The sequence below is a fragment of the Lagenorhynchus albirostris genome, chromosome 16 (genome assembly GCF_949774975.1).
Source record: "Lagenorhynchus albirostris chromosome 16, mLagAlb1.1, whole genome shotgun sequence".
Lineage (NCBI taxonomy): Eukaryota > Metazoa > Chordata > Mammalia > Artiodactyla > Delphinidae > Lagenorhynchus > Lagenorhynchus albirostris.
The window spans coordinates 5,065,468-5,079,856 of record NC_083110.1 but is presented as its reverse complement, the minus strand read 5'-3'; the positions used below and the strand labels follow the sequence as shown (position 1 = coordinate 5,079,856).

Below are 14,389 nucleotides of genomic sequence, written 5' to 3'. Positions count from 1 at the left end.
ATGAAGCAAACCCTTCTGCCCTTCCCCCCCAGTTTCCCACGCAGCCTTACATAATACTAAAGTAGAAAACAATACGACAGTTTAGATGCTCTTTCTTAGCTTGAAGGTTGAAGCAGAGTTTAAACTATGGTTAAATGCATTCCTCAAAGGGCAACTCAGCCCAGAGAATTCACATTTTCAATCTGAGTACCTTTCCCTCTTTTCTATTTAAGGACACTCTCATTCTCCTTCAAGGACAAGTTCAGATATCACCCCTCAAAACCTCTGCAGTCAGATAAATGATGCAGGTGATGTTACCTGAAATCAAGGCCCGCTGAACAAACGGAAGCAGTTACAGTCTCCCCAGGCCACCACAATGGGGTGAGTGTATGCTTTCTGGAGACCCCTGGACACCCAGTAGGAATCTCAAGCTCAGCAGGCCCACATCTGAGCTCCACCCAACACCCCATCCTTCCCCAGCTTTCCCTCTGTCTCCACACGGCCAGGGGCTCTGACCAAAAACCTGGGGGGAGGGTTCCCTCTTGACCACTCTGTCTCACAAGTCACATCCAATCCATCAGCAAACCCTGTGGGTTCTATCATCAATACATGCCCGAAATCTGACCACTCTCACACCTATTTCCACTGCCCTTTACTAAAAATCTCCCAGTACTCTCCACCTTGCTGAGACAACAGCAAGATGCTCTGCAGTGGCCTATGACATCCTCCACCACAGGCCCCATTACTCCCCCTCTCACTGCGATCCAGCCACAGTGGCTTTCCAGCTGCCCCTCCAATATGGGGGCCCGGTCCTGGAACACAGTTCCCCAGATGGCTATATAATGGCCTCCCACCTCCTTCCGCTCTTTACTCAAATGCCATCTCCTCAGGAAGGCCTCTTTTGGCTTCCTCATCAAAGACCACCCCATCCTGGACCCCACCCTGCCCCGAGCACACACTAATACCTGCTCCCTAGCTCCTTGGTTCCCTTCGCTGCAGGACGTTTCTCCTTAGATTCATCCCCATGGTACGTACTATGCACTTAACTTAGTTATCTTGTTTCCTGCATCTCTCCCCCTCCTAGATGGACACATCCAGGAAGGCAAGATCCCCAAGGGCCCAATAAACACTGGCTTAAGAATCCCTTCGTCCTTCCTTTAGATCCCCTAGGACCCTTCACAGGGCACTGAGTGGACAGGAGGCACTCAGCTACACCTGCTTTTATACCGTGAATAAAAAATATTGCCTGCTATACATCAGTAAACAATGCTGCAGCCGTTGAGCCTTCACATTACAGCCGCCTGATCGCGCATTCCGAGACTCAGGATTAGAAGCACGGGACACTGGCCTCACATAGCTGACGTGCGTATCAAAGGCATGAATTCAATGAGCCCAGACTTTGCATCTTCCCCTACAGAGAAAAGCACTAAATTCCTCAACTTGAGAGGTCCGGTTTTCCTTAATGAACAGTAACCTCTTGATGTTTTGACTACCTGGTCTCTGTTGCAAAAACTCCTCTCTATCCTGGCTCCCCCTATGCCTTTTCGGAGCAGTCCCTCAGAGTTATCTGAGATGCTGTGTCCCAAGCTTGAAGTCCTCAGGATGTCCGCCGAATAAAACGAAATTCTCAACTTTTAGGTTGTGCAAAATTTTTCAGTTGACAATATGAATAACTTCAAAAGTTATTAAAGCAATTTGGGCCTCTGTCTCTTCATCATGGCAATAGAATTACATCTAAAGGCCTCCTGAAAATGAAGAACATCTTTAGAACCTTCCTCGTTCTCCAGAAGAGGAAACAGATTCCCAAGTGTGAAGATATGTGCCTTAAATTGCACTTAATGAGGACCTACCGGGTGCTGGGGATGGGAAGGGAGGCTGAGAATGTGCTCAGACTCAGCGCCGCTCTTGGGAGAGGTCAGATAGGGAAACAAATGATGTCAGTACAAGGTGGTAAGTGCTGTAACATTAGAATGGACTGTTCCAACATAAGGGAGTGCACAAGGCCTTATGGGAGCCCTCAGGCAGGAGGCTCACTGATCAGACTGTGCTGCAGACCAAACAATGAAAACCAGGGTCTGAATAAACCGCAGGAGGCTTCCATAAAGCTGAGTGGAAAGGGGACTGAGGCATCGACTTGATTAAACAGCTTAACTCGGGTCACGGTGCCACCAAAGCAGTAACAAGGGCCGGAGATTATCATCAGAGCCGCCAACTCTTATTCTCACGTGCAATCTATGGACCACATTCAAGGCAAATGAAAACTAGCGTTTTTTATTCTGTGTGCTTTTGCTGTCTCTGCTCTGCACCCATTAGCCGGGGTTATACTGACACTGCATGAACGGGGTCTCTGAGTTCCCCGGGAGCTTCGTGCCTAAAGCTCATCACCAGGTATCAATCCGCCCAGGCTTCAGAGGGCAGGCTTTGCTTTCACAGAGCAAGTCGACCTGAGCCCGAGGAGCCAATGCAAACAGTTAGACTCTGATCTGGGATTGAGCATATGGGAGCCAATTAAAACACACCGCCCGGGGCTTCCCTGGTGGCGCAGTGACTGAGAGTCCGCCTGCCGATGCAGGGGACACGGGTTCGTGCCTCGATCTGGGAAGATCCTACATGCCGCGGAGCGGCTGGGCCCGTGGGCCCGTGGGCCATGGCCGCTGAGCCTGCGCGTCCGGAACCTGTGCTCCGCAACGCGAGAGGCCACAACAGTGAGAGGCCCGCGTACAGCAAAAAAAAAAACAAACAAAAAAAACAAACACTGCCCATGTCTAAGATAACCCAATTAATCTCTTTAATATAAGAATTGATACTGTTTTACCAGTTCAGGGGAGAAACATGAACACGGCTAGAAAATAACAGACAACCCCTGCTGGTCTGATTCATGCTCAGGGAGAGAATCACACAGCCCTTTCAGATACAGCCCCTCTATACCTCCAACCCCCCTTCTTTTTTTTTTTTTTTTGCATACCATATCATTTCATTTATATGACATTCTAGAAAAGCTACAGCAAAGTAGTCGTCAGTTTCTGACTTTGGGTAGAAGAAAGTGACAAGAAAAGAGCATGAAGAAACCTTGTAGGGTGATGGATATATTCTCTATCTTGATGATGCTGGTGGGAAAATTCATACAGCAGTATCCTTAAAAAGGATATATTTTCCCGTACGAAATTACACCTCCATCATCCAGATTTAAAATGAACAATCAAAACAAAGAAACTTATTGGAAAAGAGCAGAGAAACCCATGAGAGTCAAGCAAAAGGACGGCATATTCCTTGAAAACTACAGAATATAGTTTTTATTTGTTGAAAGTGTGGAATAAGAAAGCCAGCAACTCCCTACCCCACTTTCTTCATTTTGACCTCTGGTCAGGGGCACAGCCCTGCCCCGACAGAGAGTGGCCACAAACTCTGAGGACAAGGAATCTACCCAGAAGGAACAAAGCAAGTCAGAGCACCAACTGAGTGAAGGAGAGAGAAAGAAACATCATGGCGGTGAAGACGGCACCTCTGAAGTTGCCCACTTTTCAATAGAGACACAGCCTTTGTCTCGTGCCGGTAAGAGGCAGTATGATCACACACCAGTTAACGGAGAAGCAAAGCATCTCAGTCGTTCATAGATTTGGCCCCAGTTGGGATCGAATGATGACATCTCTTAAGAATAAAATCGGGCACAGGGCACTCTAACCACGCCAAGGAGAGTGCACGGTGTAGACACCGTCTCTGTGCCTGAAGCCAGCTTGTAGTAAGTTGACCCACGTGAGCTGGACATTCGTATGGGTTAAAACAGTTGAGCATTAGCAATTCCACTTGCTCCAAACTTCCAGCACTCTACTCCTCCACGTTGGTGCTCTGCCCCAACGACCAGCAGTGCCGTAAAAACTCGTCCTGAAAGGCACCAGACCTCCCCCTACGCTACTGGGATAACTGGAGATTGTAGTCTGGACAAGACTTACAGTTGTATCACAAAAGCAACACATACTTTCTTTCAAGATACATTCATGTATAACAGTACAGTATGTCCCAGGTGCCATAAAACAGGCACAGATAACAGCATATTTATAGTCTTGGAAAAAAAAAACATTCAAAATACTAAAGAACTGATGTTCTATACACAGGTATGGGTTTACACATTAAACACTGATGTCTACTCTTTGATCATTATTGGATGGAAATGTTTCTAGAATTTATCACACACATCTGTGTTTTCTTAAACAGAAGCATGTTGAAGTATTGTTCTCGGTATTTCAATGATCACTTCAATATATTTCAATTATATCAATTACTAGACTGTGTTCTAAAACAAGGATGTCCAACCCAACCCAGGCAAATGAAATTGTTGGCTGCAACAGTAAAGACCTTAAAAATTATGTTTGTGCTCCTATATTTTTGGGGAGGGGTGGAGGGGTTATTTGTACAACTAAAAAATAATTACTTGAGTAATTCTGTATTAGTTTGCTGGGGTTGCCATTACAAAGTGACTGGGTGACTTGAACAAAGAAATTTATTTTCTCCCAGTTCTGGAGGCTGGAAGTCCAAGATCAAGGTGTCTGCAGGGTTGGTTTCTTCTGAGGCCTCTCTCCTTGGCTTGCAGATGGCCACATTCTCACTGGGTCCTCATTTTAACTTAATCACCTCTTCAAAGGTCCTACCTCCAAGTATATAGTCACATGTTGAAGTACTGGGGTGAGGACTTCAACATCTGAATCTGGGGGACAGGAGTCATCCCAAAACATCCCCCTATGCCCAGACAGTAGGTAAAACTCAAGTTCTTAATTCAGACACGTCTGGATTTAAATCAAGGCCAGTCACTTCTAGCTCTGTGACCCAGTTAGAGAAGTCACTCAAGCAAAACTTCCGTCCCAGCCTCTGTAAAGTTAGGATAATGACACCTACACCTCATCACTTCCTGGCAATGCACAGAAGGTAATATATGGAAATACTGCCTGGCACACAGTATCATTTTATTTCCCTGGTTTTTAAGGTATGTGTCTTTTCATGACCTTTCTCTTAACGTTTGCCTGGAGCTGCGCCTTTCCTTTTTTCATTTTTTAGGGGCTTGAAAACCAGATCATTGAATTTGTTAGAATTAAACGTAAAGGCTCAAAATCAAGACCAAAGGCTCTCCTGTGAATAAACAGCGCAAACTTCTGCACGTGGGATGTCAGATCTCTCTTCTGGCTGATAGAGTTTGCTTGTTTGCTTCTGGTGGAATTTCCTTCCTTGTTGTCATTTCTGCTCCAGATATAATATAGTATTTACTGCACATTTTAGATAAGGTAATCCCAACATGAAGTGTAGCCCTGTCACCATTAAAAAGAAAAGAAAAAAAGCAGTGCGTCACAGATTTGACCAAAAACTAGTGACACATCCTATAAGAAACAATCATTTGTTCTGGAAGAGGCTATGGGTGGCAGTGCATAATTTAAATGTTGCAAACCACTTAAAAAAACAGCACAAAGAAACCTGAGGGAGCTAAACTGTCTTCTAGAAAGTTTTCCAAAAGGAAGTAAGGCACTTAGAACTCCTCTGACTTAGAGTTCCTTCCAAACATCATTTTAAGGAAGGGTTGGCAAACTTTTTCTACAAAAGGCCAGACAGTTAATATTTTAGGGCACATGGGCCTCTAGTTTCTGTCACAACTCTCAGCTCTGCCATTGGACGTGGAAAGCAACCATGATACAGAAGCAGATGGGTGTGCGGCCGTACAGCAATAAAATTCGTTCATGGACGCTGAAATGTGATTTCCAAAAAACTTTAATGTGTCAGGAAGTACTGTTTTCCTTTTGACTTCTTTTCAGCTATTTGAAGATATAAAAACCATTCTTAGCTTGGGACACACAAAAATAGGTGGTGGGTCAGATTTGACCCTGAAGCCATAGTTCACCCACCCCTATTCTATTCTAAGAGCTCAATAAATAGCTGTTGTTGGTGAAAATACACTTCTCCTTCTGAAAATAATCTGAAAACTAAGGATCCATCAGGCACCTCCCATTACCTTTTCCCACCCTCTTTTTTTGAAAACTGCCAATGCTGCCGACCTGACTAACACAAAGGCCATTAGAAAACAAGCCAAATTAAGTTCCTTTTCTGGGCCCTTTAAATAAGAGTCTTAAAACAGCTCTTCATAACGAGGGACAAGGCAGCATGGAAACGGGGACTGAGCAATCGTGTGGACCCCATACTCGTAAAGCAGCAAAGGTCGTGGCAGCTTTAATCACATATACATACAAAGACTGTATATTTTCCCCATCCACCATCATGATAGAGCCTTGCTTAGGGAGATGAATATGAAGCAAATATGTAGTAAACTGACATGACAAACTGTTCTTTTTTTATTATTATTAATCCCAGAAATACAAAATTAGTTTAATTAATATAATTAAGTAATATATTATAGCATATTAAAGGTAGAAAGTTAAAAATCACAAAATTATGTCATTAGAGAAAAAGCATTTGTCAACAAGCAAAACTCTTTCATAGTAAAAATGCTCAATAAACACTTAATAGAAGAGGATTTCACCCTGATAAAGAGAATATATGTTGATTATTTCCTTTGTGTAGAAGCTTTTGAGTTTGATGTAGTCCCACTTTTGTATTTTGGGCTTTGCTACCTGTGATTTTCAGGTGAAATCCAAAAAATATTGCCACGATCAACGTCCAAGAAGTTTTCCTTATGTTTTTTGAGGAGTTTTACAGTTCTAAGTCTGTGTTTAAGTCTTGCTTACAAATGGAATATTAGTTGGCCATTAAAAAGCAGCAAATCTTGCCATTTGCAGCAACACGGATGGACCTGGAGATCATCATACTATGTGAAGCAAGTCAGACAAAGACAAACGTCACTCGGTATCACTTATATGTGGAATCCCATTTAAAAAACGACACAAATGAACTTATTTACAAAGCAGAAACAGACTCACAGATCCTGAAAACAAACCCATGGCTACCAAAGGGGAGACACGGGGGAGAGACAAATCAGGAGCCTGGGTTGAACATACCCCTCGGTTCTTCTTTTTCAAAAACTAGCATAGGGCTTCCCTGGTGGCCCAGTGGTTGAGAGTCCGCCTGCCGATGCAGGCGACACGGGTTCGTGCCCCGGTCCGGGAAGATCCCACATGCCGCGGAGCGGCTGGGCCCGTGAGCCATGGCCGCTGAGCCTGCGCGTCCGGAGCCTGTGCTCCGCAACGGGAGAGGCTGCAACAGAGAGAGCCCCGCGTACCGCAAAAAAAAAAAAAAAAAAAGATTACTACAGACATCTAGAGGGTAGTTACTAATAAAATGGCAGGACGGAGTGTTATTCTGGAAGGTCTCATATGTGTGTCCCCTGCATCAGCAGACGGACTCTCAACCACTGCGCCACCAGGGAAGCCCTGTAATAATCATTTTTACACATATCATATTGTTGTTGTTAATGGTTCCCTGATTTTAGGTAAAATTTACGCATGGTCAAATGTACAAATCCAAAGTTCAAAATTCAATGTATCTGGATAAATTCATACACCGGTGTCAACTACAGTCCTACCAATAAGCAGATTACTTCCATCACCCCAGAAATTACTTTTGTGCTCATTCCTCATCAGAATTATCCCCTAGTCCTTACCTCTCTTCCACTGCATATTTCACTAGATGTTAATTTTGTTTATTCTAGAACGTCACATAAATGGAATTACAGACTAATACTTTTTTGTATTTGGCTTTTGCTCAGAATATTGTACATGAAATTCATACCCGTTTTTGGACAAACTGTTCTTAAGAATGAATGAGATTGCTCACCATTTTATAGGGCTACTGAAGAAAAATTATTTCTTACTCTCCAAGTGTCACCTAGATATTATTTCTTTAATCCTTGAAAAAAAAAATCACAGTTATGTGGGAAATACCCACATGTATAATAACCTCCTTTTATTTTTATACAGCCCTGCCCTCTGAAAAGGTAAAAGTGGACTGCAATTTCTTCCATGCTCACGATTTCCATGTAGATGTTGCTCTAGATCTTTTTATAATCAAGAAGTAAAGAGATGTTCAATTATTTGCTGGAAATAGTTCAGAGTCCTTGGCAGAGCAAAGAATGAAGAGAACATTGCTGAATTACCAACTTAAGGCTTCTTCCAAACGGACCATGAAGGAAGACTTTACCCAGTTCGTTCCAGAAATGGAAGCTTGTACTTTCTGGGAGAAGATTCTGCCGTCAGTGAGTTCGTGTTCCTGTGTTACGATGGTGACTACCAAGAACCGCAACTTTGTAACCCCCATTGTTACCATTCTGGCCAAGCCAGGGGTTGACTGCACTGATTGACAGGGTGACAGTTATCTCAGTGAGTTGCCATCATCCGTGGTAGAAGAGTTTTAAAAAAATTACAGCTGGCGGGGGGTGGGGGGGTGATGAACTGGGAGATTGGGATTGACATATATACACTAATATGTATAAAATGGATAACTAATAAGAACCTGCTGTGTACAAAAATAAATAAAATTCAAAAAGAAAAAAAATCACAGCGTGTCTAATATCTACCTGAAGAGAAGCATAAACCACGATTCCAATTCATTTGAGTTGCCTGGTACTTTTCCAGAAAATATTTTTCTAGGAATGAAGTACACTAGATTGACCCTAAAATTACCTGACCCTCTGCCACAAAACCAGTAACACATGGAACATCAAACATGTCACAGGATGGGTCAATATAATACCGAAAAAAGAGTATCTATGATTTAGAATAAAATTCTACATTTTTATTAACATTCTATTTGAATTAGTAAATTCTATTCTATCAATGACAAGAATTCACTGATTTGCTAATTTTACAAACCAAGAAGCAAATGTTTTTCATCTAGTTTATCCTTAAGTGCTCCCTTGCACTGATTTCCTAAACGAACTCTTGTTTTGCCTGAATGCACACTTTCTTAGGAACTACAATGCAATCCGAATACCAATAATAAGACATCTTTCCCCACCTTTTTTTTTTTTTTTAACAAGAACTGCAGATTTTTCTAGTTGCAAAAAGGGAGGGAGGGAATCTGGGAAAGAACTGTCTGTTCAAGATGTAAACTAGTATTTTTGACATTTAATTAGGTGCATCTGATGTTAAGATTATACAAGAGCTGCATCAGTGATGGAAAATCCCACCCAGGAGCAGCAAACCTGTTCTTTTCCTCATAATACAGTTCTTACTCCTGTTCCATCTTTGAAGTACCGTTAACTTATCATCATTCTCCATAATATTTACCCAACATTGTGACCTAGCTGTAGACCTTCTGCAGCTCAGTGAAACCACTTACTTCTGCAGAGAAGAAATGATTCCCGATTTAGCACAAACATACTCCAAAGGAAAGACAAGGTGAGTGCTAAAGGATCTAAGGAACAGAGTGAGGTAAACACAGTGAAAGCGGGACTGGTCAGGAGAACAAAAACGAAAGAGCAGCGTTGGAAAAGTTAAAAAGTAAGATAACAAGTCTGTCTTAAGGCTACTTTTCGAAAACGTCACAATACAAAGTAGAATTCTACTTTTGTTTATTGCAGGGCAGACTCCTGTCAGTTTAGTAATTCACCCCACACTTGAGTCACCGTATTACATGAAACCTGGATAGTATACCATTACTCATTACCAAATAATCAGCAGAACTGGGTTTAACCCAAGGGGATTATAAAGAACTAATCCCTGGGAGGCGACGGGGAGAAGGCAGAATCCGAGAAACACAAGTTGATTCACTTGTAAAGGTGGGGGGATGGTGTACTGCACGTCCTGGCAGGGAAATCACGAGGCCCAGGTTCCAGGACGACACCGGCAACCGGGAAGCGTGTGACCTTGTGGAAGCCAAGATGGGCTGTTCTAAGAACTGACCTCATGGATAAAGGCGGGACGGCGCGCCGGATGCTCTCTGAGACCACTTGCCAGGGTCCAGAGCCCAATGGATAATACCTGCCCCTCAGGTGTATACGTGCCTCACTTGGCCACTGCTGGGACAACTTAGCCTGCTCCGTCCAATCTGGCATAGTTTCTGCGCCCTGGGGCGTGGGGCCGGCCTCCTCCCGCCCCCAGGACATCCTCCATCCGTGAACGTCCTGCCGGGTGGCCGGGTGAGCGGTGCGAGCGAAAGTTGAAGGGTGGCCTCGCACACGGAAAGTTGAAAAAAAAAAATGCTGAATCAGGGTGCCCCCATTTTGCCGGTTCACGGGCAATCGGATGCTCCCTTCCCTCAAACCTCCTCCCGCTCCGAAAAGAAACCGGATCGGCCTGTGCGCTCAAAGGTCACCTGCGAAGAGCAGAGCGCTGTCACTCGGCTAACCCTAAAACGGCCCCCACGACAGAAAAGAGCCGAAAACACCACTGCATCATCCGAAGAGAGGCCCCCTCCGGAAGGTGACCCTTTAACGCGTTATCCTTCGGCTCCGCAGCCTCGGCCGGACGGGATGGGGGAGGGAGGGAGGGAGGTGAGCGCCCTCGGAGCACCGGAGAGTTTCCACCAGCCCCGGCCTCGCCGCGCGCTGGCCAGGACGGTACCGACTCCAAGAGGACGGTCCAGTGTAGGATGTCGCGAACTAAAAACCGCAGCCCGAGGGACCCCTGCAGCCGCCCAGGCCGAAGGGTTAGGGACCACGATCTAAGAGTTCCGGGAGGCCACCCCCGAGTCGCGCTCTGAGGCCACCTCGCCGGCTTCCGGCGCCGCGGAGCCGGTCCCCAGTGATCAGAGCCGGAGGGGCCCGGGGATGGAAGGAGGAAGGCGGGGGCGGGGGGCGGATCAGGGGGCCGATCGGGGCCGGGGGCGCGGGGCGGGCCTCCTACCTGTGGTGGAGAGCACGGTGCTGGCGAAGAAGAGCGCGGAGGTGAAGTCCCAGTTCCAGTTGCCCGAGGCGTTGCTGAGCACCGACACGCCATAGTTGCTGGCCTCCAGCACCCGGCCCAGGAACTGCTCGAGCTGCGGCTCGGACAGGCACTCGTGCTCCTCCAGGAAGCGCCGCTTCAGCTTGCGCAGCTCCTGGCGCAGCAGGTCCTCGTAGGGCAGCTCCACCGACGAGAAGACCACAGCGCCGAAGACCAGGTAGAGCAGGTAGCCGAGCACCAGGAAGCCGAAGCACCAGGCCGAGCGGTGCCGCTCCACCAGGCGCACGCACGAGCTGCCGGCCAGGGACTGCAGCATCTTCTCCGCCGCCCGGCCGCGAGGCCCGCGCCGCAGACCGGCCCGCCGCCCGCCCGCTCCGGAGAGCTTCTTCGCCCTTCTTTTCCTGTTTGCTTGCAAACAGAAAAAACCCAGATGATGTGGCGCTGACGTGGTGGCCGGTTCAGGTAGCCCGAGAGTCGCCCGAGATCGCCGAGCAAACTTGCAGGCTGCGCGGGGCGCTGGGCGCGCGGCCGGGGAGCCCCCGCCCTTGACTCCGCCCCCCGGGCCGCCCGGCCCCCGCCCCCCCCCCCATCCCGGCCTCGCCTCGCGGCGCCTCCGGCTCCCCGCCCGGGTTCCCCCTCCCAGCCCGCGCGAGCGCCCGGCAGGCGGGGTGGGAGGGAGTGTGTGCTTGCGTGCGTGTGTGTGTGTGTGTGTATACACATTTCTGTGCTGTTCGCTGCCGCTCCAAGACCCCAGTCCCAGCTACACCGTTTCCCACCTATTTCTTCTTAAAGCCACTATTACAACAAAGAGAGCGCTGGAATACTTTCCATCTTCTCTTACTGGGCGGAGCGGGTTGAGCAATCTGGTGCCAGTGATGATGGTGAAAAGACCGGAATCTCAGGGCTGGAAGGCACCTGGAACCTGGAGAGGAAGGCAGAGTTTCGGAAAAGCCACATTTCTGAACCCTAATTCTTTAGAACGTGAAGAGTGAAGAAAGGTCCCAATATGTCAACTACCAGAAGCAACTGAGCTTTCCCGAGTGGCATTTCTTTTTAAGGGGACGACCTTGCTGTGGGCCAGAGTCTAGTTGGTGCACCCTTTTTGCAAAGGCGATTTGAGGGTAGGTTTCAAGAGCCTTGAAAGAGTTTATGTGCTCTGACACCGTGATGTGTCCTAAGAAAAAATAATCAGGGAGACAAAGACTTACAGAGAAGGCTGTTCATAAACAATATATATCTATATTATATACGAAATAATGAAGAGTCAGGAACAATCTAACTATTCCAAAATAGAGGAATGGTTAAATAAATTATGATATCTCTAAAAAAGAATGAAATAATACCATCTGCAGCAACGTGGATGGACCTAGAGATTATCATACTGAGTGAAGTCGGTGAGATAAAGAAAGACAAATACCAGATGATATTTTTATGTGGAATCTAAAATATGACACAAATGAACTCTTCTATGAAACAGATTCACAGACATAGAGAATAGACTTGTGGTTGCCAAGCGGGAGGGGGTGTGAGGGAGGGATGGATTCAGAGTTTGGGACTAGCAGATGCAAACTATTACATATAGGATGGATAAACAACAAGGGCCTACTGTATAGCACAGGGAACCATATTCAGAATCCTGTGATAAACCATAATGGAAAAGAATATGAAAAAGAATGTATATATGTATGACTGAATCCCTTTGCTGTACACCAGAAACTAACACAACATTGTAAATCAACTATACTTCAATAAAATATTGTAAATTAAATAAATAAATTATGGTGTCTCTACAGCATGGTTACCATATTAAAGGTGTGTTTAAAGACTACTGAAGCTAAACGATCTCATGTATAGAGTATATATGGTCTTAAGTATAGAATCTCAAATATGTAAAATATTTGCATTTTGTATTGTAAAACAGAACTATCTGCATAATAGATCTACTGCAAATCAAACCAGCGCCTAAGAGTTGTCTTTGGATGATAGTAGAGTATATAGGGGACATTTATTTCTTTGACATTTTTATATTTTTCAAATTTTCTAAAGTGGACCTTTTTTTTTGGGGGGGGGCAGTGCTGTGAAGCTTGTGGGATCTTAGTTCCCTGACCAGGGATTGAACCCGTGACCTCAGCAGTGAAAGCGCAGAGTCCTAACCACTGGACTGCCAGGGAATTCCCTACAGTGGACCTATTTTTGTATTCCAGAGAAATATTAAAAATAAACAAAACTGAATTCTTTAGTACAATTATTTAGTACAATTCCTATCTGCCTACTTTAAGAAATTCAAAAAAACAAAAACAAACCCAACCAAATGAAAACCATTTTGTGTTCATTTATTTAGAAATTTTCATGGAAATCTTTAACATCCTCATCAGTGTTTTTTTTTTACTTTCAGTCAATGAACTTACCTCCTGCTTTACTCGGAGGATTGAAGTCATCCATCTCCTTTACTTCACTTCAACATCTGTTAATCAGTAATCTACTTCTTTCCTTCCCTGTTACCCTGAGGAAAACAGCTCCTGCTTATTTTCAAGGTGAAGTCTTTAAGCCACCACTCCCAGCCCTTCAGTCTCCAGGAATCTTGACCCCCCCCCCAGCCAGTCCCCTACTCTTTTATAACTTGAATACTGCTGCTCTGCTAGCTCTTTTCTCTCCGCTTCAAAAAATCACCTCGCGTCTACACCATCCTGTAGCACGTTCTCTGCCCCGTGCTCTGTAACCCTTGCCCCTCCTACCGTATCCTTCTTGATCTTCGCCAGCGTGACATGTCGGGGGACCGCCATGCTCCCGAGGTCACCTCCGCCTGCAGCACGCTCTCATTGTCCTTCCGCCTCTTGTGGTGCCTTTTCTCCCAGTGTCACTGTTTTTTCGGTTTTTGTTCGGCCTCAGTGTCTCTGCTCATGTGTTTCAGACAGTCCCTGCCCCAATCTCTGTCTGTGATGTACCGCGTGTACCTGTGCTTCAGGGCCTGCTTTAATGCCGTACCTTGTCCGCAGCACCTCGATGCCCCGGGGGGATGTGATTCCTTCCTCCTCTCAAACCACTGAACCCTTTGAACACTGCATTTTGTGGGGTACATGTGGTTAACAACTGCATACACCAGTGTGGTTTTATCATCGTGCACTCAAATATACATATACATATATGGCAGCTTTAACACATGGTTGCAAATTCTTTGACCCTTTTCTCAACAAAAGGTAGGGTTTTGTGTTTCCTGCTCCCGAAACTCTGTGGGCTTGTGATTTTTTCAACCAAAAGAGGTGACACTAGGTGATTTCAAGGTTGGGTCATAGAAGGCCAGCAGCTTCAGACATCACTCACTGGAACACCCCTCTCTTGGAGCCCCCAGCCATAACTTAGGATCTCTGATTACCTTGAGGTTCATCAAGTTAAACTGCCATGCTGGAGAGGCCGCGTGTAGGAGTTCCAGGTGACCGTTCCGGTGGAACCAGCCCCCCACACACACACCATCCCCACTGAGGCCCAGGACATGCCAGGTTCAACCCCCCCAGATCCGGCCATCCACCTGCTGAACGCCACCCAGGGACCTCTGTCAATGTCCCCTGCAACAGAAGAATCTCCTGGCTGAACTTGGC

At 46.0% G+C, this 14,389-nt stretch overlaps 1 protein-coding gene across 1 annotated transcript in view; it reads right to left on the bottom strand.

Annotated features, from left to right (window-relative positions):
- The window catches only part of KCNK1 (potassium two pore domain channel subfamily K member 1), a 71,485-nt gene that overhangs the window by 39,444 nt on the left and 17,652 nt on the right, over window positions 1-14,389 (bottom strand). The window contains exons 3-4 of the mRNA XM_060125525.1: window positions 11,635-11,715; window positions 10,755-11,201 (exon numbers count right to left, since the gene is read on the bottom strand). Of these exons, the coding sequence (XP_059981508.1) occupies window positions 10,755-11,201; window positions 11,635-11,715 (528 nt within the window). The remainder of the gene's footprint in view (window positions 1-10,754; window positions 11,202-11,634; window positions 11,716-14,389) is intronic.